Below are 23569 nucleotides of genomic sequence, written 5' to 3'. Positions count from 1 at the left end.
TAGAAAGTATCACAGAAAGAATTTTTTTAAATATTAAGGAGGAATTTAGAGAAATGAAATATAGCTCAAGCGGTTCTCACATACATCTAATTGGAATGAAAGAAGAAGAGAAAGGAGGGAACTGGAGAAAAGCAATATTAGAGGAAAAACTGCAAGGTGTTGTCTAGAACTGAGGAAGAGCATGAGTCCTCAGATCAAAAGTGTATTAAAAGTACCACCTGGGGCGCCTGGGTGGCTCAGTAGGTTGCGCGTCTGACTCTTGATTTTGGCTCAGGTCATGATCTCGGGGTCATGGGATCGAGCCCCGCCATCAGGCTCCACACTCAGCACAGAATCTGCTTGTCCCTCTCCTTCTGCTCCTCCCCCTGCTCATGCTTTCTCTCTCCCTCTCGCTCTCAAACAAATAAGTAAAATCTTTTTTTAAAAAAAGTATCACCTGAGATAAATGGATATAACTCTCTACTAACATACATTTTAATGGAACTTTGTAAAATGAAACATAAAGACAAAAATATTTTTAAACAGCCAGAGGAAAAAAGATTACATATAAGTGATAAGAATATCCAATACTTCGTTGCTTGTAAAAGGGGAAAATGGAAAAATTGATGTCCATGAAAAGGAGAGTAGATTTTTTTAACCTGTAGTATATTTGCAATATATTTGTAGTGAATGGAATACTGTGCAGTTCAACAGAAGAAGAGCTCCGCATATCAGCACAAATGAAATTATATTTAAGGGAAGAAGCGTATTGCCAAATAACATCTGTGAAAAACATGATTTACCTCCTTTAAAGAGAAATATCTGAAGCAAATAAAGTTAACACATAAAGATTTATTAAAAGCAGGTGGTAGGTACATGGGTGTTGCATTATCTTTTACGTTCAGGATCCTTTCATCAAAGAATAGTTTTTTAACAGGTTTTTAGAAACCACAAGAATTCAGTGTTTTTGAAAATAGACCATCTCACCCCACAGATGTAAGCATTCTCAATAATGAAGATCAGTAAAAAAACTTACGAAAAGAAAACAGAAGGTGGCCTCAGGGCACAGCCAACTCAGACAGAAAGGGTCTGTGGAAAAGACTGTTCGGGAGGGACACATGGTCAAGTTAATGAAACCTTTGCTGCTGGGGAAGACCAAAGCCCAGAAGGAGCAGACATTGCGGGGTGACTTCTAGGCCCCAGGAAGGGTTAATCTGGGCATGTTCAGAGCAGGCACAGGAAGAGACAGACCCTTTCTTAGGAAGAAATGGGATACAGAAAAGACAGAATTTGGTTATAAACCCTTTGAGTCAAAAAGTATCCTATAATTCATCTAGTCCAGTGATTTTGCAGCCATTAATTTCAGGACCAGAGAGGGTCCCCAGAGGTGCTCGAGGATGCCTAGGGGATGAGGAAGCAGGGCTACAGTCCTTCACCCCTACTTCAGCCAGAGCCCTTTCTACACTCCGGGAGAGAACTGTGGTCCTGTGCAGGCCCCTCATTGTACAGACTGTATATGACATGGGGAAAGTTCCAGAGTCAGTAAGTAGCGGACATCTAAATGTCAGCACGTTGCTCTCTCTGCGACACATCAGTGCCTCTCCTACCCTGCTTCCATCTTCTTGAGCAAAAACAGACACAAGAAATGGGTGTTGTGCAAACGTGGAAAGCTGTGACTAGTAATAAGAGAAGGGCATTATGGCCCAAGAGGGGGCCTAGAAGAATTACGGCCTTAGGTGTGAAATTTACAGACATGATTTATATCAAAATCATTGTCAGCGGCCCCTCCCTTTTCTCCTGTCTTCCCTCCCCTCTTCCTTTCTTCTGTAGAATTCTTTGTTCCCTCTAACTCTTTTTGATGAAAATGATCACACATACACACAGAAAAAGCTGGAAGAACAATACAATGAATAGTCACATACTGTCCACCCAGATGGTTGTTAACATTTGCTATGTTGCTTCCTCTCTCCCCTGTGTGTGTTTCTTTTTGTTTTTGTTGAATCGTTTCAGAGTAAGTTGCAGATTACATGATACCTGACTCCTAACTACTTCAGCACACATCTCCTAAGAGGAGCCACGATACCATGATCACACTTAAGAAAAGTGTTAATAACTCTGTTCTGTCTTCTAACATCCAGGCCACATTCAAATTTCCCCAGATGTCCCAAGAATGTCCTTGAGAGCTCATTTTTGTTGTCATTGTTATCGGGCTTTTTATTTCTTTCCCTGGGCCAGTATGCATCAGAGTTCCCCACGGCATTGGTTGTTACGCAAAAGAAGGGAGACATTTTCTAGAAAAACAAATCTAATCTGGAAGTGGACCCAGGTTACTATTCTCACTGCTGTTTCCTCTCACTTGTCTGTATCCCAGGCTGAGATCCTAACTGGCCTGGCGGTCGGCAGCCCTGCAGACGCGGGGCAGGCTGCACAGATGCTCGTGGAAAGGGGCTGCCATGTGGTCATCGTCACCTTAGGTGCTGAAGGATGTGTGATGCTGTCAGAGACTGAAGCCGTGCCAAAGCACATTCCCACCGAGAAAGTCAAGGCTGTGGATACCACGGTAGGTTTTAAAATTTCAGAATCATGTCTGCCCCCTTGAAAAATCATCATTTAGGGGCGCCTGGGTGGCTCAGTTGGTTAAGCGACTGCCTTCGGCTCAGGTCATGATCCTGGAGTCCCTGGATCGAGTCCCGCATCGGGCTCCCTGCTCGGCGGGGAGTCTGCTTCTCCCTCTGACCCTCTTCCCTCTCGTGCTCTCTCTCTGTCTCTCATTCTCGCTCTCAAATAGATAAATAAAATCTTTAAAAAAAAAATCATCATTTAGTAACAAAGATCCCGCACCTGAATTTTTGGATCATGAGGTAAGAGCCCGAGGAGGTGATAGGGTAGAAGAGAAGAAAAACCAGGTGGGAGGACTAGATCGTAATCCTTCCCTAACCAGCTGGGGGACTTTATTCAAGTCACTTAACCTCTCTGAGCCTCAGTTTCTTCATCCATAAAATCAGAATATCAGTAGCATTATACCTGTATTACCTATATTCATTCATTGATTGATTCAAAAAATACATACTGAATCCCTGTTATATGCCAGTCATCTATTGGGTGCTGGAGCTATAGTGATGAAAAGACAAAGTCTCTGTCTCATGGGGCTTAGATTGTAGACCCTATAGCGCCGCTGGTTATTAAAAGCTTCACATGTGGAATGAAAGAGCAAGGAGCACTGGTTGGCAGAACTCATTCTTTTAGCCAACAAATAGTAACAGCTAACATTTACCACATGCTCACTGTGTCTCTTTTGCATACATCTCATACAATCTTTATAGGAGTTACAAGAGGCAGGTTACTATCCTCCTTTTACAGATTTAGAAACTTGCCCAGGACCATAATGCTAGGACGTAACAGAGCTGGGGGTTCAAAACTCAGCCCATGGACTCCAGACACCTCTTGTATAAGGCGCTGCATTAAGAATAAGCAGGTTAAGTGGACAAGTCACAGCCCAGAATGGGATGGAAAGGAAACAAGTTAGAAAAAAAAGCTCAGGGTTCCTCTAAAACTGGGAAAATAAAAATTATTTGCTTGTGGCCTAGAATTGAGAAGAGCCGGGGGCCTGCCTGGGTGGCTCAGTTGGTGAAGCGGCCAACTCTTGATCTCAGCTCAGGTCTCGATCTCAGGGTCATGACTTCAAGCCCCGTGTTGGTCTCCACACTGGATGTGGAGCCTACTAAAAATGTTTTAAAAAAGAAGAGCTGACTAGCAAAGTATATAAATGTCAGGGACCCAAAACTAAGTTGGAGAATAAACATTTTAGGGTTCTTATTTGTAAGAAATTAATATGTAATTATTTATAAAGTATATTTTGGTTTTTATGCTTTGAAAAGACTTTGAGATGTGGGTCATTTATCAAAAAGGAGCCTGGTGAATCTGATGAAGTTATGGGTGCGAATATGCTTTGAAAAATAGATAAGTACAAGGAATGCTTTTATAACATGAAATTACACCCTGATTGCCTTTCACAGTGTGCTTGATCAGGTATTTGATAAATTATACTTGGTGTTGTCATCCCTTTCATACAGAGTCATTTTGGAAACCATTATTTTTTTTCTATCCTGTCAAGTAGTCACCTGAATTTAAGAGGTTCCTTCCTAGTTCTGAAATTAGACTAAAACTAGTCCAGGTCCTGAATTAGAGCAGAAGAATTTACTCTTTCTTTGCTGAAAATGATGGGTCCTGGGGGGTGCCTGGCCGGCTCAGTCAGTAGAGCATGTGACTCTTGATTTCAGGGTCATGAGTTCAAGACTCACATTGGGCATAAAGCTTACTTAAGGGCACCTGAGTGGCTCAGTTGGTTAAGCATCTGCCTTCTGCACAGGTCATGATCCCAGGGTCCTGGGATCAGGCCCCACATCGGGCTCCCTGCTCAGCGGAGAGCCTGCTTCTCCCTCTCCCTCTGTCTACTGCTCTGCCTACTTGTGCTCTCTCTGTCTATCAAATAAATAAAATCTTTAAAAATAATAATAAAATTTAAAAAATAAAGCTTACTTAAAATAAAATAAAATGCATATGATGGGCAAAAACTGTACCTTAAAAATGAAGGGTCCTCATGAAGATGTCGGTCCTCATGAAGATGTCCACTTAACCTGCTTGTTCTTAACGCAGCACCTTATACAAGAAGTGTCTGGAGTCCATGGGCTGAGTTTTGAACCCCCAGCTCTGTTACGTCCTAGCATTATGGTCCTGGGCAAGTTTCTAAATCTGTAAAAGGAGGATAGTAACCTGCCTCTTGTAACTCTTGTAAAGATTATATGAGATGTATGCAAAAGAGACACAGTAAAGATATGAAGATATCCCCCAAAAGAGACTCAGCCTCTGCTTCCAGTGTCTGTGTGGGTCACAGCTGCTTCTGCTCATAAGCACCAAAGCACAACTCAGGCCTACACAGAACCAGGGATTTATTTGGTGCACCTGACTGGGAAGTCTGAAGGTGCAGCCGAATGCAGAGGTTTAGCCGCGTAGTTGGAGCTTGCTCGCGCTCTCCCTGTTGGCTCTGTCTGCCTTGTGATGGCCTTTGAGCTCAGGTGGGCCCGTCCTGGGAGTGGTCCCGGGCAGCTGCCCACCCACAACGGTGCCCACCCACACCGTGCCCCATGTCGCATCCCCATCCCTGGTGTCAAATACAAATCAAAGAACTCGGGGTGCCTGGGTGGCTCAGTGGGTTAAGCGTCTGCCTTCAGCTCAGGTCATGATCTCGGGGTCCTGGGATCGAGCCCCGCATCGGGCTCCCTGCGCAGCGGAGAGCCTGCTTCTCCCTCTCCCTCTGCTTGCCGCTTTGCGTACTTATGCTCTCTCTCTCTCTCTGTCAAATAAATAAATAATATCTTTTAAAAAAAATCAAAGTGGATGCTGGTCAGACAGACACAAGCCCTGCCCAGCACAGAACACATGGGTGGCGATGCACCGCTGGGGCCCAAGACCCAGTGAGGAGGAAACCAGCCGCAGACATGCGCAGGTTTGAATCAGTAGTCATTATCCTCAGAGACATTTCGTGTTGAAGGATTGGACTTCTTAGATCACGATGGATGGCGTCTTGAGCATCTGAAATACAGATGCACGAGGAGGTTTTCACACTTTGTTGATACTGTGTTGTGCCCTTTCATTCGGTTCCTTAGCACGTGCAGTTAACGTTTTGGTTTCAAGAAAGGTGAAACCCATGGGCGCCTGGGTGGCTCAGTTGGTTAAGCAACTGCCTTCAGCTCAGGTCATGATCCTGGAGTCCTGGGATCGAGTCCCGCATCGGGCTCCCTGCTTGGCAGGGAGTCTGCTTCTCCCTCTGACCCTCCCCCCTCTCATGTGCTTTCTCTCTCTCTCTCATTCTCTCTCTCTCAAATAAATAAAATCTTGAAAAAAAAAAAAAAAGAAAGGTGAAACCCAGTGGGAGCTCAGAGGAGAAACGATCCCAAAAATGGGATCACGAAAGATCAGGGCACTGGATTGGATCAGCAAGGGTTTTCCATCAAGGGCCAGATAGTGAAGTTTTAGGCTTCGCAGCCCTTACGTATGCACGGTCTGTCACAACTACTCACCTCCACCGTGGTAGCATGAAAGCAGCCATAAACAACTCTGTATGCTATTGACATGAAGTTGGTATTGGTCTAACCTAGGTTATTTTACGTTAAGGTGTTAACTGGAATCACCAGTGCAATCACTAAGAAAATAAAACAAAACAAAACCCTAAAAGAAACAAGGGAATTACAGTGGTACCCTTAAAAATATCTATTTAACACAAAAGAAGGCAGGAATGGAGGAATAAAGAAGCTACTGGAAGATATGCTGTTGTAAACTGAGGGATAAAACTTAGAGGGAGACACGGGATCCAGGAAGCAGGCGAGGCCACTGAGGAGAGAAGTTGGGACGATGAAGGGGAGTCCCAGGGCCCCAGCAATGCAGTAAGCCCCTAACCAGGCCATCCCGGTGAGAGCAGGAGAGCGGAGAGCCCTGGAGGAATGTCTCCCAGAACCAAAAACAAAAACAGGAAAGGACCAAGAAAGACACAGTGGAATATCCATGTGTTTGAATATGCCCAGAGATTTTTAGTTTTCTTGCAGAATTTGAGGGTGAAGTAGTAATTAATATGCAGAAAACTGTGGCAATGAAGAAAAGAGGCAGATTTTTGCTCTATGTCATCTGCCATCCAAGGGTTAAAGTATGATGAAGTAAATATGATCTCCGCACACCACACGGCTGTGAATACGTAGTCATAGCAGTGTAAGTGCCAATTACCGATTTATCCCAACATGGAGATTATAATCCTGTTTTGAAGATGGAAGGATACAGTGAGTGTGTGTCCGTGCACCTGGGGAGAAGAGAGCGGAATGCCCATCCTCCAGAGGTGGAAGTCAAGAGAGAATATTGGAAACTGACCTTAAGAAGCAGCAGTAGAAGCCTATAACCAGGAATTGAAGATAAATACCAGAAGAAACCGCTGAAGGAATTTCAAAGTATCTGCCTCATGGAAATGGTTCTGGAGAGAGATGGGGCATTTACTCTTTAAGCCTTATCTTTTTACACCATATACATGGATGGCTTTGATCCTTTTCTAAAATGACAAAACACAGTGAGATACCACCGGACACCCACTAGAATGGCTACATGGTAACAAGGTGTAACAAGGACATGGAGAAATCAGAACCCTCAAACAATGCCGGTAGGAAGGTAAAATGGAAATGGAAATGCTTTGGAAAACAGTCGGAAGGGCTTCAAAAAGGTAAATTTAGAGTTACCCGGTCGGTAACTCTAAATTTAACCAGCAATTCGACTTCTAGGTATACACCCAAAAGAAATGGAAACATGGGGCGCCTGGGTGGCTCAGTCGTTAAGCGTCTGCCTTCAGCTCAGGTCATGATCCCAGGGTCCTGGGATCGAGCCCCGCATCGGGCTCCCTGCTTCGCGGGAAGCCTGCTTCTCCCTCTCCCACTCCCCCTGCTTGTGTTCCCTCTCTCGCTGTGTCTCTGTCAAATAAATAAATAAAATCTTTAAAAAAAAAAGAAATGGAAACATGTGTCCACACAAGAATTTATCCACGAATGTTTATAGCAGCATTATTCCTCCCGTTCCCAAATTGGAAACAACCTGACTTTCAACAACAGATGACTGGATAAACAAATTATGGTACATACATAGAATAGAATATTATTCAGCCATGAAATGGAATACTGATACAGACTACAGCGTAGATGAACATCCAAGACATTACACTAAGTGAAAGAAGACAAACATAGGGAACGCCTGGGTGGCGCAGTCGGTTAAGTGTCCAACTCTTGGTTTTAGCTCAGGTGAGGATCTCAGGGTCCTGGGATCGAGCCCCATGTCACACTCCATGCTCAGCATGGAGCCTGCTTGAGATTCTCTCTCCCGCTCTCCCTCTGCCCCTACCACTCATGCTCTCTCGCGCGCGCTCTAAAATAAATAAAATCTTAAAAAAAGAAGACAAACATAAAAAGCCACATATTATATGCTTCCGTGTAGATGACATGTCCAGAATAGATAAACCTATAGAAACAGAGGGTAGATGGCTGGCTGCCAGCAGCTGGGAAGAGGGGGCAGGGAGATTGACTGCTAATAGGTACAGGAGTCCTTTCTGGGGCGAGGAAAATGTTCTGGAATTAGATGGTGGCGATGGGTGCACAACCTTCTGGATATACTGACAACGACTGAATTGCACACTTTTAAAGGGTGAGTTTTATGGTATGTGAATTATATCAATTTAGAAAACAAAGGTCAAACAACAATAACAAAAAGATCCATCTAGGCCCTTCACCGATGAGCGGATACTCTTGGGATAAAGAATCTTCCACGTCATAGCTCCACTGAATCTACTGAATGGGCCCTCAGCGTCCCCCCATTGGAGCGGAGGTGACACAGGAAACAAGGCTAGTTATTTTCTGGGTGTAGAATCTCCCTCAGCCTTTTTATGCTATCTTTGTCCTCTCATCCTGCACTGTCATTATGAAAATCCTTGCCTGTTCTGCACACCACTGTTCAGCCTCTTCATAAGTCCAATAAAGAGGAGATAATTCACATGGTGAGGCGAGGAGCTCCCACGGAGGCATTTTCTCCGGAACAAATGGGCTCCTTCACTTTTCTGTCAGGAGGGCATTACTCGCTCTCAGGCGGCTTATGACCTCACTTTTCTCCTCCTAATCCCTCACGATGCAGACTTAAAAAAAAAAAAAAAAAAAATCATGTCGTGCCACCTAAATGTATACAATTTTTGTCAATCACACCTCACCAGAGCTGGCCAAACTGAAATAAATAAATAAATCGGGGATGGCATGGCCGGCGGAAACCCCTTCAGTTGGCTCCCCTTGCCCACCCGAGACAGGCAGGCTGCCCTAGAAGGAGCCATTGCCCATTCAGCATCAATGCTCCTGCTCTATTCAGCTCACCTCCGTGTCAGTAGTTGGCTGTATCACTTCTATTTTTACCTCCATCTTTCCTATTGTACTACCATGAGATGGGGCAGGAGTGCAGATGTCCTCCGCTCAGTTTGGGAGAACATGACAGATGTGTCTCTGTGTTACCTGAATCTCAGCCTCCAAATGCCACGGCCCTCGTGTCCTCCATGGCTGTCCTCCACCCTCAACATAAGGGGGCTTGGCCTTCTAGTCTCGATTGCACTAAATAATCACTCCCTAGTCAAGAGTCGCACACATTTAAGCATGGTCATATTTTAGGTTATTGTGCTAGTGTGATATATTAGAACATTAGTTATCCTTGGCCTACAAATTGATACAGAAATTGCTTTTGTACGTGTAAATGGTTAAAGTCCTAGAATCTGCATTCATACTCTTGTTTTTTAAGAACTCGGCCTATAGGCTAAATCTGTCTTCCCAGGAATCGCTTACCTTATAATAAGTCATCCTAATGCAGGGTATTTAAGTAAGCTGACAGTAATCAAAAGCCAGGGGCATGGGGATTCTCTTTCCTCTTCTTTATTCCCCTTTTTTTTCTGTCCATTATATTTGAGTCCTGTGGTATTCACAGTTGCTGGGTGAGGCATGAGGCAGTGTCAGCCCAGCTGCATGGATGCCCCCAACAGATAACTCAGGGCTTGGAGAGTTGGAGGAACTAAAAATCGCACCAGTAGGAAGTGGGGATGGTTTCTTTTAAAGTTTGCATGGAAGCAGTCATGAAGGTACAGTGATTGCTGCGACTGATGGGTTACCCCCAGTTTTCCAAGTTAATTTCTCTTTAGAGTATTCCCCACATCCCAGGATCTGGCCTTCAGCCATCCAGGCTGTTCTTAAGGATTGGCTCCCATTAATCTACCTCTGAGGCACCATTCAGAATTGTCATTCTTTGAAATTGTTCAGCCTTTGAAAACCCAGGTTTGAAGGGCCATTTTCCCATCTTTGTATGACTTTTCCCCCCAGTCTACCTCCTCTTCCCATTCCCACCCCCTAGCCAGGGGAAGACCAAGCTAATATTGCCAGATGTCATTAGAACCAATGAATTTAGAGCTCTTAAGAGCTATTCCCCACCTCAGGCAAACTGAGGTGTTTCCTCCTTAGCCATAGTCTTGTTGAGAGGACTGAACACTCACCAGTTCTTACCCGGCCACTGCCAGTGTTAGTCTTTGTGACGCTCCTTAAAATGTGTTTCCCCAGCAAAGCACTCTTTCTCCCTCCCACCTCTTTCTTTCTGATGAACACATACATTCTTTGCATTTGTTAATAATTAGTAGGATTTCTGAGGGGTCTTTGTAGCTCCTACTCCTTTTTGTCCTTGAAAAGAGCCTTTGCACAGTTCTGTCCAGAAACTTACATTATAGCCAAGATACAGTTTGAGCTCCCTTCACTGTTGATTGCCAGGACTTGGAAAAGGGTTGGGAGAGGAAAACACTGTGGGTAAAGAGCAGTAGAATCTTGGATGCTGAAGAGGTAACTCTAAAATAATAGGCTAACTTTAACTGCCATGTCAATTTATTATCCAAGAAGTTAACTGTCGTTTCCTCCATATTTTGACCTCAGGAAAGTTAAATATCTACTGATATTGCCACTGCTTAAAGTATCTTGGAAGATCGTCTTTTAGAACGGCCTTGAGAGCACCTTGACCCTACTTATCAGTCTACTGGGTTTTTTTCTTTCTATTCATAAAACTAATACATACTTAGTTCTCAAGAGGAGAAAAAATCAGACAACATAGAAAAGCATAAAGAAGAAAGTCAAATACCCATGAGTCTACCACTTAGATATAACCACCAGTATCCTTTTAAATATTTTATTTTTAAGTAGTCTCTGCACCCAAAGTGGGGCTCGAATCTACAACCCCCGAGATCAAGAGTCGCACACTCCACCGGCCCAGCCAGCCAGGTGCCCTCTCCACCATTATACTCTTTGTACAAATCCTTCCATATTTTTTTCCAGACCCATTCATGCACTTTTGAATATCTGTTAATGGAAAATTTGAATATTTCCCCCAGCAGAGATTAATATGTGTAATTAGGGGAAGCCTCTACAACTCAGAAAGATCAACCATTTCTCTCAAACAATGTAAATGGGCAATTCACTGAAGAAGAGATACAGAAAATAAATGTGATAATGTTCAACCTCACAAGAAACCAGGATTATACAAATGAAAATCACAGTGAGATTCCCCCCTTAACATCAGTTCAGCAAAAAACAAAGACTGATAATGTCAAAGTCCAAATAAATTGGAAGCACATGCGCTCAGATAATTCTGCTGGGAGTGTAAATTTTACAATGTTTCCAGAGGGCAATTTGACAGTCCCAATTTTTTAAATATGCTTTCCCTTTGACCCAGTAAATCTAAGAATCTATCCTGCAGAAATGTTCATATGTACAAAGATTGCTAAAGAATATTTATTCTGGCTTTATTTGTAATAATCAAAAATTGATCAGATGTATCTACATAATCATCAACATGAGAAAATCAAATTTTAATAGCAATGGTGACATTTACTTAAAAATAACTCTAGCTCTCTGTAAATAAAAGCATATTTAAAAATCTGGGGGAAAAAGAACCCCACCAAACTACTATTGCTCACTGGGACGGGGAAGAGGAGGGGACAGGAGGCAGGTGCCATAAAGGAGGACTTCTACATTCTACTCCATATTCTAAATTGTTTCAGTATTTCCATGACCCTTTATATTTCATGCATTACTTTGAAATTTGGAGGACATATGATTTGGGGACATGGCAAAAAACTATTTGCGGCCACATCTAGCAAATAAGAGAGGGGATATCATTTCTCAAAGAGTGTGCCGGGCGGTATCCTCACAAAGGAGCCAGTAATTGGCCAGGTTCACTCTTGGTCTCATAAAGAACCTCTCAAGCATTCCAAAAGCTCTATATAAGTAGGCTGAGTAGCCCCTTGACTTAAGATGACTTCTGAATGGATACACACCCGATGCCAAAGAACTAGATCTGCATTGCCTTCAGATCCAGGCACCGGAGCTCCTTTTTAAGTCTAGATATTTCCCTACACACTTTTGACAGGGTTTTTTTCCTTAATCTTTCTGAAGAAACAATTTCCCTTAAAAATATGTTATTTTATACAGTTTCCCTTGGAAATAACAGAATAAATGTCAAAGCTGCACTGTTTCTGTTCATCACTCAAATGCATGGCAGATCTTCAGAGAAGCTTTACTCATGGTCACGTTTTCTTTCAGAAGGGGTCTGCTTACCAGTCTTAAACTCTTCAACCCTCATTCCCACAATTAATAATATATTGAATGATCCAGACCTTGGCTTTGCCACATTCCTCGGTCTCTATTAGTTGATGACCTGAAGGAATGGTAAAAAGAGCCAGGCCATAGGTGATACCTCATTTTTAGGTACTTAATAGTTCACATACTTCATTGTCCATGTACCTCCCATTTGAAACAGACCTGAATGGAAAGGCTCATGAGGGATGGAGGAACATCTATAACAATCCTTTGGACTGAAGTGTGTCCCCTCCAAAATTCGTATGTTGCAGTGAGTAGGTAATTAAGGTTAAATGAGGTCATAAGGATGGAGCCAGAGGACTAATATTCTTATAGGAAGAGACACCAGAGAGCTCACTCTCTGTGTAGACTCAAAGAGATCACAGCACACAGCAAGACGGCAGCCCCCTGCAAGCCAGGAGAAGAGGCCTTAGAATGAAGCCCACCTTGTGAGCACCGTGATCTTGGACTTTCAGCATCCAGAACTGTGAGAAATAAATTTCTGTTGTTTGAGCCACCCAGCCAGTGGTTTTTTAAATGACGGCCCAAGCAGACTAACACACACAAGAAAGCAAATGAGCGTACTTCAGAAGTGACTTAAAGCGAATACTGAAAAGTCTGCTGTTTTGTGAGGAGAAAATAATCTGAAGTGAACTAACAGGATCAGCCTAAATCACCTTTTTGGTGAACTATCTTGAGAATATTGCTTATGGTTTAACTGTAATCATCGGTCCCAGTAGGTAAGGCCAGATGATGTCCTGAGCTCAAACCCTGATTTAGCCACTAACCTGCAGGCTTCTTTGGGCAAAGGACTCATTACATTTGGGCTCGGGTTGTACATCCAAACAGGACGTGTCTGAGTGGGTGATCTCTGAGGCATCTTCGACCTCCATGATTCTTACAGATTCTTGGGGACATAAGGCTAAAGCCCAAAAGCCAGGCATTAGGCTGTGCTGGGCTGGGCTTTGTGCTGGACTCTGTATGCTCAGAACAATCCTGCAAGACGGGTTAATGCCCATTTTAGAGAGGAGGAAAGTAATGCTCTTAACGGCAGAGAATCTGCCCTGTCAGACAGCTGGCAAGTTGGCAGAGCCAGGAATTGATTCCAGGTCTCTCTGTCCGACTCCTACGTCCGGGTACTCTCTACCGCACCCCTCTGTCTCTTGATGTTGTGGCAGTCCGCCCAGCCTCCAGTCCCTCCTATATGGCATTTCAGCACTGACTTTCCTTGTCACTTGTCATGATACAGGCTTCTGTAATCCCTCCACTTCTCTAGATTTTCAGAAGCTTCCAGATCTTTTTTTTTTTTTTAAGATTTTATTTATTTGACAGAGAGAGACACAGCAAGAGAGGGAACACAAGCAGGGGGAGTGGGAGAGAGAGAAGCAGGCTCATTGCTGAGCAGGGAGCCCAATGCGGGGCTCGATCCCAGGACCCCAGGATCATGACCTGAGCCGAAGGCAGACGCTTAACGACTGAGCCACCCAGGCTCCCCAAGAAGCTTCCAGATCTTGCAAAGGCACGGCCTACTTTGTGCCATAGAGTGCAGCCTCACTTAAAGGCAGGAACCCACGTAAGAACAGTGTCTGGCACGTGTAAGCACCCAGTACCTCTGAGTGCTCATTACTAGGTCCCTATGTGTCCACTGTACCTGGATCATGTTAGGGTACCAGGAAGCATGTACCAGGAACACATATGCTCTCCAGTCCATGGAGTGGAAAGAAACCCAGGTCCCACTGCCATTTGATTCCAGCATCTTCCTGTACAGGACGAGGAGCTGGACGCACAGATAATAGTGTGGGAGGATCTTTCCAGTCCAGATATCAAAGTTTCGGGCACAGACCACTTCCATTCATCCTCGTCACTGAATGACCAAATCTGAAGGAGAGGTGAACTACTCCTAGAGAACTTAACCAGATCATCTTTCCATGAGACTTCTTTAAATAGGGGCCTGGACTGCTAACTGGAGAGGCTAGGGAAAATATAATTTCCTTTTTTTAACATTCCCAAACTAGCTCTCCAGTTTAAGGAAAGACAAAAACACTCCTCCTTCCCTGCCTAGCAAACTCCTATCCATCCTCAAGGTCCGGCTCAGAGAGTTCCTTTTTGGGCAATCCCACTGCTTACTATATGCTTGGCATATAATAACAGACCTTCCTGAAATAACAAAAGAGTTCTAGTTCCTTCTGGGAAAGTGACTAGTGTATGTATTAGGGTCACTTAGGCTCACTGAGCCCCAGTGTTCTCAGGGGACTCGAGGATCTATAGGATTCCTTATATTCCTTAAATTCTACCTTGAATATGCCAAGGGAAAGAATAAACCTCAGATACACATGCTTTTTTTTTTAATATTATGAAAACAAAATGCCCAGTTTCCCATTTTAAAACCTATCCTTAGATTATTTTACCTGCATGATAGAAAAGCCAGGCCAAAATTAAGTTACAGAGGGTAAATGGCATCTCTGCAGCCAGCATCATAGCATACAGAACACCCAGCTGAGGCTCTGAAATAGCCATCTTAACCTTAGGAATGATGTCAATAAATGGACATGATACCTGAGCAAACTGTCAACCTTGGCCGCCAGAAAAAATGAAGACAACAAAAAGGAGTTGAGTTTGTATAAAGAAAAGACAGAGGACAAGGTGATTGCTGAAGAGACTGATGGACAAGGCACAAGACATCTGTGTCTTGTGACCCCGGGGGTCCGTATTAGTTCTATTACATTACTTCCATATCAGCAGATCACCTCATTTGCTGGCTAATCGGGCAGAATTAAGTATTTTACATTATCTTTCTTAATCCTGCATGTGATCAGTTGAAAACCCAGGGCTCTAAAAATCTAATTGTAACTGCTTACCAGAAATGTCATCTTCACTTTGAGGAACTGGACCAGGGCCAAATACAAGGCTGTGTTTTCCGTTTTCCTAAAGTACCGTCCCATGGCCAGACCTGGACATGCACGTACGTGTGCCTGGTGCCAGACGTCTTTGGGGCTCCTGAGCCAGAAGCTGGGGTCCCCGGCCCTGCTTCAGAACTCAGATCCAGCCAGAGATGAAAAAGGGCCATGGTAGTGAGAAGAGGGGTGTGGAGGGGAGCGGTAGGATGTAGAGAAGAAAAAAAAAAACTGTCAAAACCTCAGCAAAAGTCAAGAGAGCAAAATCTAAATCTAGATTTAGAGTGTCCTGTGGGCCTCGACGCTACCTAATTGAAAGGACAGGAAATAGTCCCTGTCCCCGTAGGAAGGGTTAGTTTGAGGTTGCAGGAGCTTGCTTATCCATTCACAGTGAGGGCTTAGAGCCTCCTACGCCCACCCTCCGCCTCTCCCAGGAGGGCAGTGTGAGCCGTGGGGGGGTGCTTCTCTGTGGTTTCCCGCGTGTGGAGATGTTTCTTGGGTAGACCTGAAATTAAGAGGCAAAAAACCTTCCGGAGCCAAACTGTGGAGCCCGGTGAGCTGGAGCCATGCCCACTGCCCTCCGTGCCCGTCGCTGCTGCCAGAGGTGAACGAGGAAATGAAAAAAGAGCCTTGGCGAACTTCTGTCTGCCTTGGTGTGAAAGCGTGTGTGTTGTAGGTGAGCGGTGTGAGTACTTTGTGTATTTTCAGCGCTGAGGATGTCTGCGCCGTGTGAATAGACTGTCGGTGGCCTGAGCGCCGTGCGTGCGTGCGTGTGTAAAACGTACTGCAGTGGGACAGGGTGTCAAGGGGCGGCCGGCCACTCACACTTCCCTCCTCGTCCTTCCACTCCTTTAAACACGATAGGAGGGCTCTATACTGTGGAACAACCCTGAGAAAGCAACGTGATTTGGGGATAGAGGGGGTCCAGAGGTTAGGTGAATTACATCTCCCCTGAAAGGGTGTCTAAAGACAAAGTTTTATATCCTTTTCCTTCCTTTGGTCAAAACAAACAAAAAAAACCAGGAGCGCCTGGGTGGTTCAGTCAGTTAAGCGTCTGCCTTGGGCTCAAGCATGATCTCAGCATCCTGGGATCCAGGCCTGAATCAGGCTCCCTGCTCAGCAGGGAGTCTGCTTCTCCCTCTCCCTCTGTTGCTCCCTTTCGTTCACTCTCTATCTCAAATAAATAAATAAAATCTTTAAAAAAAAAAAAAGAGAGAACACTAGGAAAAGAAAGATCATGGTTACATTTGCTAAGTGACTTCCCGTGACTGTCGTGTTCCCAGTTAAGGAAACCATCTTCTGGGGCATCTGGGTGGCTCAGTCGGTTAAGCGTCTGCCTTCGGCTCAGGTCATGATCTCAGGGTCCTGGGATGGAGCCCCAAGTTGGGCTCCACACTCAGCAGGGAGTCTACTTCAGGATTCTCCCTCTCCCTCTGCCCCTCCTCACCCCTGCTTGTGCTTGCATGTGCTCTCTCTCAAATAAATAAATAAATAAAATCTTTAAAAATTTTTAAAAAGAAAAAGAAAACTGCCTTCCTCTACTTAGTCTGCTCTTTTAGTTTTTAGCATGTGGGCATCTAATTGTGTAGATTCAGTTGTACATGAAATATAATTTGCATCAAATACTTACATTGACTACTTCCCCCAGTCATCCCAAGGCCAGCCAGATCGCCTGCATCCTCCCTTCCTTCCTTCGTTATAAATTGTGAAATGTTTCAATGACACTGAAAAGTATAGAGAACAAGATCATGACCACCCATGGATCCACCACCCAGCTTTGTTATTTCTTCATATTTTGCTATTTTTGCTACAAGTAGTTTTTAAGAAATAAAATGTCACAAACACAATGTGACCTCTTGGCTTAGGATGCTTAGTGCTATAAAGATGCAGCCTATGTCAGAACCTAGCTTTTACATTTGAACAGAAGAACAGTAGGGTTTTGTAAGACTTTCTCTTGATCTTTGCCATGCTGCAGTTTTACTACAATGAGCCCACATCTGAACTTCTTGTCATTTATATTGCTGATGCCTCTCTTCTTCCTGAACGTCAGTATTTGTGTTTCTCCTCAATTCTGAACAATTCTTAAGCATTCTCTCTTTATTATTGCCTCTCCTACTTCCTCAATCATCTCCTTCTGGAACCCCTAGAAGGTATATATTAGACCTTCTCTTTCCTATTCTTCATGTCTTTTAAAACTGCTAGAAAGGAGTGCCTGGGTGGCTCAGATAGTTAAGCATCCAACTTGGTTTCGGCTCAGGTCATGATCTCAGGGTCGTGAGACTGAGCCCAGTTTCAGGCTCCACGCTGAGCGTGGAGTGGGCTAGAGATTCTCTCTCCCCCTCCCTCTGCCCCCTCCCTCTCTCCCTCCCCTCGTGTGCTCTCTCTTTCTCTCTCCTCTCTGTGTCTCTGTCTGTCTCTCTCTCTCTCTCTCAAATAAATAAAATCTTAAAAAAAAAAAAAAAAAAGCCCGCTAGAGAGAGAAGCCTGGGATCCTGAGGCTGCCCGTCACCTTATTCTTGTCCCAGGGTCGATGAAACAAAAGTGACCTCAAGAACTAAAAACACCGTCCTTTAAACACAGAAAGTCACAGTCTTTTAAGAAACAGAAAAGACCCCTGTGGGAAGTTACGGCAAAATGGGGTGAGGAGCACCCCACTGTGCACACATTTACTCAGCACACTGTATTTTAATTTTCTGCATTGCAAACAGCAGGTGTGCACTGGTATAATAGGGCGGTCCCTGGCCCCAAAGAGCTTGGGTCTGGAAGAGTCTGTAGCCCACAGTCAAATGAGAAGTGCTGTGATGGGGATGCACCTGAAGTGCTATGGGAGTGCGGCCCAGGAGCCCACCTGGCCCGAGGAGCCCATGACCCTGCTTTGAGAGGGCAAGGGAAGGTGAGGTGAAGGATAAGTCAGCTTGGGGAAGGGTAACCCAGGCAGAGGCAGCAGCTCATGAAAGGTCCAGAGCCAAGAGAGTGTGTCCGTGTTGGTGCCTTTTCAAGTAGTTCTGTGTGGAAAGAGCTTACAGTACAAGGAAGGATGGAGAAGGATGAGGTGCAGCTATAAAAGGGACGGGTTGTGAAGGGCTTCATTTGCCACAACCGGAAATTTGCACATTCTCCTGAGGGCAGTGGAGAGTCACTGAAGAGTTTAAGCAGAGATAGATTGTATCAGATTTGTACTCTATTAAAAGATTAACATGGCTGCTTATATATTTTTTTTTAATTTTTGTTTTATTTTTTTTAAAGATTTCATTTATTTATTTGAGAGAGAGAATGAGAGAGAGAGAGAGAGAGCATGAGAGGGGGAGGGTCAGAGAGAGAAGCAGGCTCCCCGCCGAGCAGGGAGCCTGATGCGGGACTCGATCCCAGGACTCCAGGATCATGACCTGAGCCGAAGGCAGTCGCTTAACCGACTGAGCCACCCAGGCGCCCTAACATGGCTGCTTATAAAGAATAAGTTGGAGGGGCACCTGGGGGGCTCAGTGAGTTAATCCAACTCTTGATTTCAGCTCAGGTCTTGATCTCAGGGTTATGGGTTTAAGTCCCTTGTTCAAGTTCTGCATGGGGCTCCAATTTATTCTTTAAAAAAAAGAAAAGAAAAAGAATAATAAATTGGAGATTCCAATACTGAAGGCAGGAGGAACCACCCAGACTGTTGCAATGATCTTATCTAGTAACAGATTATGGCAGCCTGGAGTAGGGAGGTGGCAATGGAGATGCTGAGAAGTGAGTTTAAGAACTCTTAAGAATTCACAGAACATAACGGTAGGTCATTTCCTTTAAAATAAAAGGGTCGGGGGACCAAGTCAGATGCTTATTTCATGGTCAAAACCAATAGATCCTTCTACCAGTGTCCGTGGTTGTCAGCATGTTTTGAGCCTTGACTCACCTAAGGACCAAGACGTACTCCCATCAGAAACAGTCCATATCATTGGTGATTCTCTGCAGATGGCATAGGAAAGTGGCGGTGTAGTTTACAGAAAATAAAATGAAATGCTCAGATGATCCCTGCATGCCCTTCCATTGGGCATGTCTGGCTGCCTGCCACCCCCATTTTGGGGGATCACTTATCTGTGCAACAGAGAGGCATTTGGAGCAGAAATTTATCCTTCACTTCAAGTAAACAGCATGTGAAGGGAACTCTTTTGCAACGCAGTGCTCGTTGAGGCATCTCCCCTAACACCTGTGCCCGGAACGCTAGCTTCCTCCAGATCCGAACACAGCCTTCACATAACTACACCCTCTCCCCCTGATGAAGTGACAAATCAGCCAGTACGTGATGAATTGGGGTTGTGTAGACAAAACACCAGGTACTCCAGCCAAGGCGTCCACAGTTTGTTGTGAATCATCCACACCAGCCTTCAGCAGTGAGACTCTCAGGACAATTGTTCAGTTCCATCCTTCGTTCCCACCATGTACAACTAGCCCAAGACCCGAGAGTGAACCAGCAACTGTAAGGAACCAGAAACATTATAAATACCCCAGAGAACCCTTTTATAACAGCAACTGCCTACTGATTTTGTGGCCTAACAGCTCAAGCAAAAAAAGGATATAAATACGATATTACGCAACAACTAATTACTCAAAATTTAGTGCATCAGCAGAAGAGGGACCTGTGGTTGGTGCTAATATTATCAGATATCTTTACTGTTTAATAATCTGGTAGCTCTGTATTATGGAGCACGCAGTTTTCACAGAGAACAATGATTTTATTTCAAGTACCTCTCACTGACATAAAAAAGCAGCTGTTAGAAGATGAACATTTGGCAGAAAATGTTTTAGCAGAATCTTTTGTGAGATACTAAATCATATCGGATTAACTGTTTTCTGTTGAGAATAGTGGAGTCCCAAAGAAAAAAGATGGCTGACCACAGAAGGCAAGGCCAGTTTTTAGAACCCAGCGAATCACTCATAGACATTGTAGTTGTAAGTGCCATTTATTCACCAATGTATAAAGTTATTTATATACAAAGCTTCCATTAATGTTGCCTGAAGAAAGAGCCTTTTTTTATTCCAGTTTTAGCTCATATTCAGGATTCTACTTCTCTTTCATTAATTGCATTCCAATAATGGAATTCTTTAAATTACAGAATAAATTAATCCACCGCAGACATTTTCGGCCAAAATGGGGTTTTTTGACCAGTTTCAAGTCTCCACAGGCCATTCTCTGTGGCCAGCCAGCCCGAAGAGCAGCGAGGGCTGTGACTAAGAGCAGCCCCTGCTGAGCACAGGCCGGCCCTGCCTCTGAACCTAAAGAGGGGCGAGGGCAGCACTGGGCTCCCTGACCTCACGGCCCACCACTCCCAGGTTGACAGCAGAGCCTCTCACATGTTCTTCAGGCTGGTCGAGCCCCGGTCACTGTTAGAGAGGAAGTGACATCATGCCGTGGCTGCTGGCCACAGCCAGTTTTAGCCCAACAGTATTATGACTGAGCTGCTTTCATGTGGCCATACTGATTGAAGAACGTTTTCACATTAAACTATGATAAGCAAACATAAAAAGTAAAACATAAAATTCTCCTCCTTTCTAAATCACCAAGCAGTGTACAAAGCAAAGACTGTCCCCAGTTTCCACTCCTGGGGTGGAGTGTGTGATTGGGAAAGATTAAAAATGGAGGGTTTTCTGAGATGGCTGAGGATTGCTCTTAGGGCAGAGCCCAGGCTTGGGCTGAGAGTGGCATGAGGTGTAGAAGAGGATATGGGGATAGGGATGTCTGTTCTGTATGTTATTTGGTAATTTGAGACACTATTTGTATGGTCATTTTGATGCAAGGGCTAACTCAAAATAGCTTCATCAAAATGCCCCATTTTGGGGCACATGGCTGGTTCAGCTGGTTAAGCGTCTGACTCTTGGTTTCGGCTGAGGTCATGGTCTCAGCATTGTGGGATCGAGCCCCACGTCCGGCTCTGAGTTCAGCGTGGAGTCTGCTTGAGATTCCTTCCCCGTCCTTTTCCCTCCCCCTCTGCTCCTCCCCCTGCTCTCTCTCTCTCTTTCTCTCAAATAAATAAATAATCTTTTTTTTTTTAATGCCCCATTACTGGTATGAATGGCCAGCCCAGAACCAGTAGATACTGAATCAGGCCCCAGATGGAGCCAGCAAATGACCTCTGTCAATATGGACCACTGGTTGACTTGGACCAGGAGCCATATATCACCACAAATGGAGCCAGATCAGTCCATGGCGCTGACCTCTGAGGGTGAACCACCACAACCAATGTACGATGTAGATCAAATAGAGTTGATGCAATTTCTATGATCATCTGTACTCTTACAAATGGTTACCAAATACTTGTAGGGTACCAGTAAATGAAGAATCTGGAAGTTCTGGGATGAGGGCTGATCGTTTTTCTTATTCTCTAGTAGCTGAATTTTAATCAATATGTTGAAAATTGCAAGACCGGTGTCATTTTTTAATACCATTTATATTACAGTCTTTTGGGGCAGTGAGATGCTACCTTGAATGTATATCGGCCCCACCTACCTTTGGTTTTGCACTCAACCCCCGATTGATTCCTCTCTGTTTTCATCCATCTAAAATAAAGACGGCTTTAGCCCCCAAACCTCATTCCAGATGGAAATGCATAATTCAAGAGAAACACTGATGTCAAAGAGAAGGCACACCAATTTGTGTCAGCAGTTGCTGTAAATTAAAGAGGAGTACAAGGAGAGTTTAATGTAATGTAGAATTGAAAATAAAATTAGAACGAATATTTAGGCAGTCCTCCGCCTCTTTTTTTCCCTTTTGTGACACGAAGGATTGACTCCCAGCCTAAGTACCTAAGACAGTTCATTTTTCTTGCCTGCTGGAAAATTCTTTCCTCATAAAATGTTGCGTGTTTGTCTTTGGCATCCAAAATTAGATCTTTTTACCTTTTCCATTCTAATCTCAATAGAACAGTCAGGGTAGGAAGAGTCCATGTTTTCCCCCATCTTCCACACCTGTCACATTTGCAGCCCAGAACGGACCCCTGCTACACCAGTCTGACTAGTCAACTGCTGGAAATGGCTATTAATTCTTCCCTGATACTGATTCTCCCTAGTGGGTGTCACCCCCATGGTTTCTTTTCTTTTCCTCAAGCTGGGAAATTCAAGAGTTGGTAACGCACATCTCACACATGTACTACTGTGCCAGAAAAAATTCTTTAGCACACATCTGAAAGAGTGAAATCCCCTTTAAAGCAGTGATATTGGGAAGCTTCACATTTAGTCCAACCAAAGCGCCATTATTTAGAACCTTTTTGGAGTTCTTTATTCGAATTGCCCTCAGAACTGGTGGTGGTCTTTATCGTTGCGCACTGTCTTGGCCAACGGTGGAATTCCCTAGCTTGATCTCCCACTGTCATCACTAGACTTGGTTATTAATGATTCCCTCTTTCCAGAAGTAAATTCCTTAGAGGAGTGGTTCTCAAAATGCAGCGCTGGACTAGCTGTATCAGCACCACCTGGGAACATCATCTGGGCCCTACCTCAGATTTAATGGATCAGAAACTTGGGGGTGGGCGCAGCAATCTGCATTTTAACAAGCCCTCCAAGTAATTCTAATGCTTGCTCTAGTTTGAGGACCACAGACTTAGAAGATGAGATATTGCCTCCATTGAGGATGTTCAAAGATGTGCTACAGATTCAGAAAGTATTCCAAAGAAAAAGTTCCATGATCTTTTTGAGCAAAGCTGGAGTCCATGTATGGCTTCTCCAGAGGACTGCTTCTGCAGAGACCTACCGCAGCTGAGGCATCTGCTTCCGCCACTTCGCCATTTGACCTTGAGCAGATTCTCACACTTGGTTTCTCATCTGGAAAATGCAAGACCCATCCTACCTACGTCACAGGATTGTAATGAGACTCAAAGTGAATCACATCTGCAAACACGCTCTGTAAAGCATATTGGTATGCTACTGGTCCTGTGAAAAAGTGGAAGTCATTGTTATTCCGCAAATAGGATTCTGGTAATCTGAGCATTACACGAGGGCAAAGACTTGGGGAAAGTTATAATTTCCTTGGCCAGATCCACCTTTTTTGTCTATATAATGACTGCTTCATCATCTTAATGGACGTGCCTCAGATTCTGCCATTTCAGCCCACCCATTTATCTGGTGCTAAGAGAGGGACACCACTGCCTGATAAACAGCTACAAGGTCTAGAAAAATATATCCATTTTCAGACATGCTGTTTGCTATGGAAAACTGTGATGATTGGTAAGGACAGACTGCGTGTGTATACGCACTAAAGCTCTCGTGACCAGAACTTGTCACATGCTAGCAGCGGAAGGGTCTGGACTGAAACCACCCATTTCAGTGCTATGCAAGGGAGTCGTGACCTTCAAGAAGGACGCTAAGTGTCCATTGCCACACAGTAGTCATTGCAGAGAGGACCAAAAAGAAAATCCCTCAAGCAAACCAAATCTATGGAAACCAAGAGTTCAAAACCAGACCAGTCAACATGTCTGTGCTGGAGAGAATGTGGGCGGATTTTAC

At 44.3% G+C, this 23569-nt stretch overlaps 2 protein-coding genes across 9 annotated transcripts in view; one reads left to right on the top strand and one right to left on the bottom strand.

Moving 5' to 3' along the window:
- The window catches only part of MRPL33 (mitochondrial ribosomal protein L33), an 86901-nt gene that overhangs the window by 31411 nt on the left and 31921 nt on the right, over positions 1-23569 (bottom strand). The window lies entirely within an intron of this gene.
- Positions 1-23569, top strand: part of RBKS (ribokinase) — an 89331-nt gene that overhangs the window by 42890 nt on the left and 22872 nt on the right. For all 7 annotated transcript variants that reach the window (XM_064572033.1, XM_064572035.1, XM_054509670.2 and 4 more), the window contains one exon: positions 2351-2539. In XM_064572033.1, the coding sequence (XP_064428103.1) occupies positions 2351-2539 (189 nt within the window). The remainder of the gene's footprint in view (positions 1-2350; positions 2540-23569) is intronic.

Source organism: Mirounga angustirostris, unplaced genomic scaffold, assembly GCF_029215605.1.
Source record: "Mirounga angustirostris isolate CCGP_5_RB_7025 unplaced genomic scaffold, mMirAng1.0.hap1 SCAF_10, whole genome shotgun sequence".
NCBI lineage: Eukaryota > Metazoa > Chordata > Mammalia > Carnivora > Phocidae > Mirounga > Mirounga angustirostris.
Note: the sequence above shows the minus strand (reverse complement) of the source record. Positions and strands in the feature narration are given on the sequence as shown.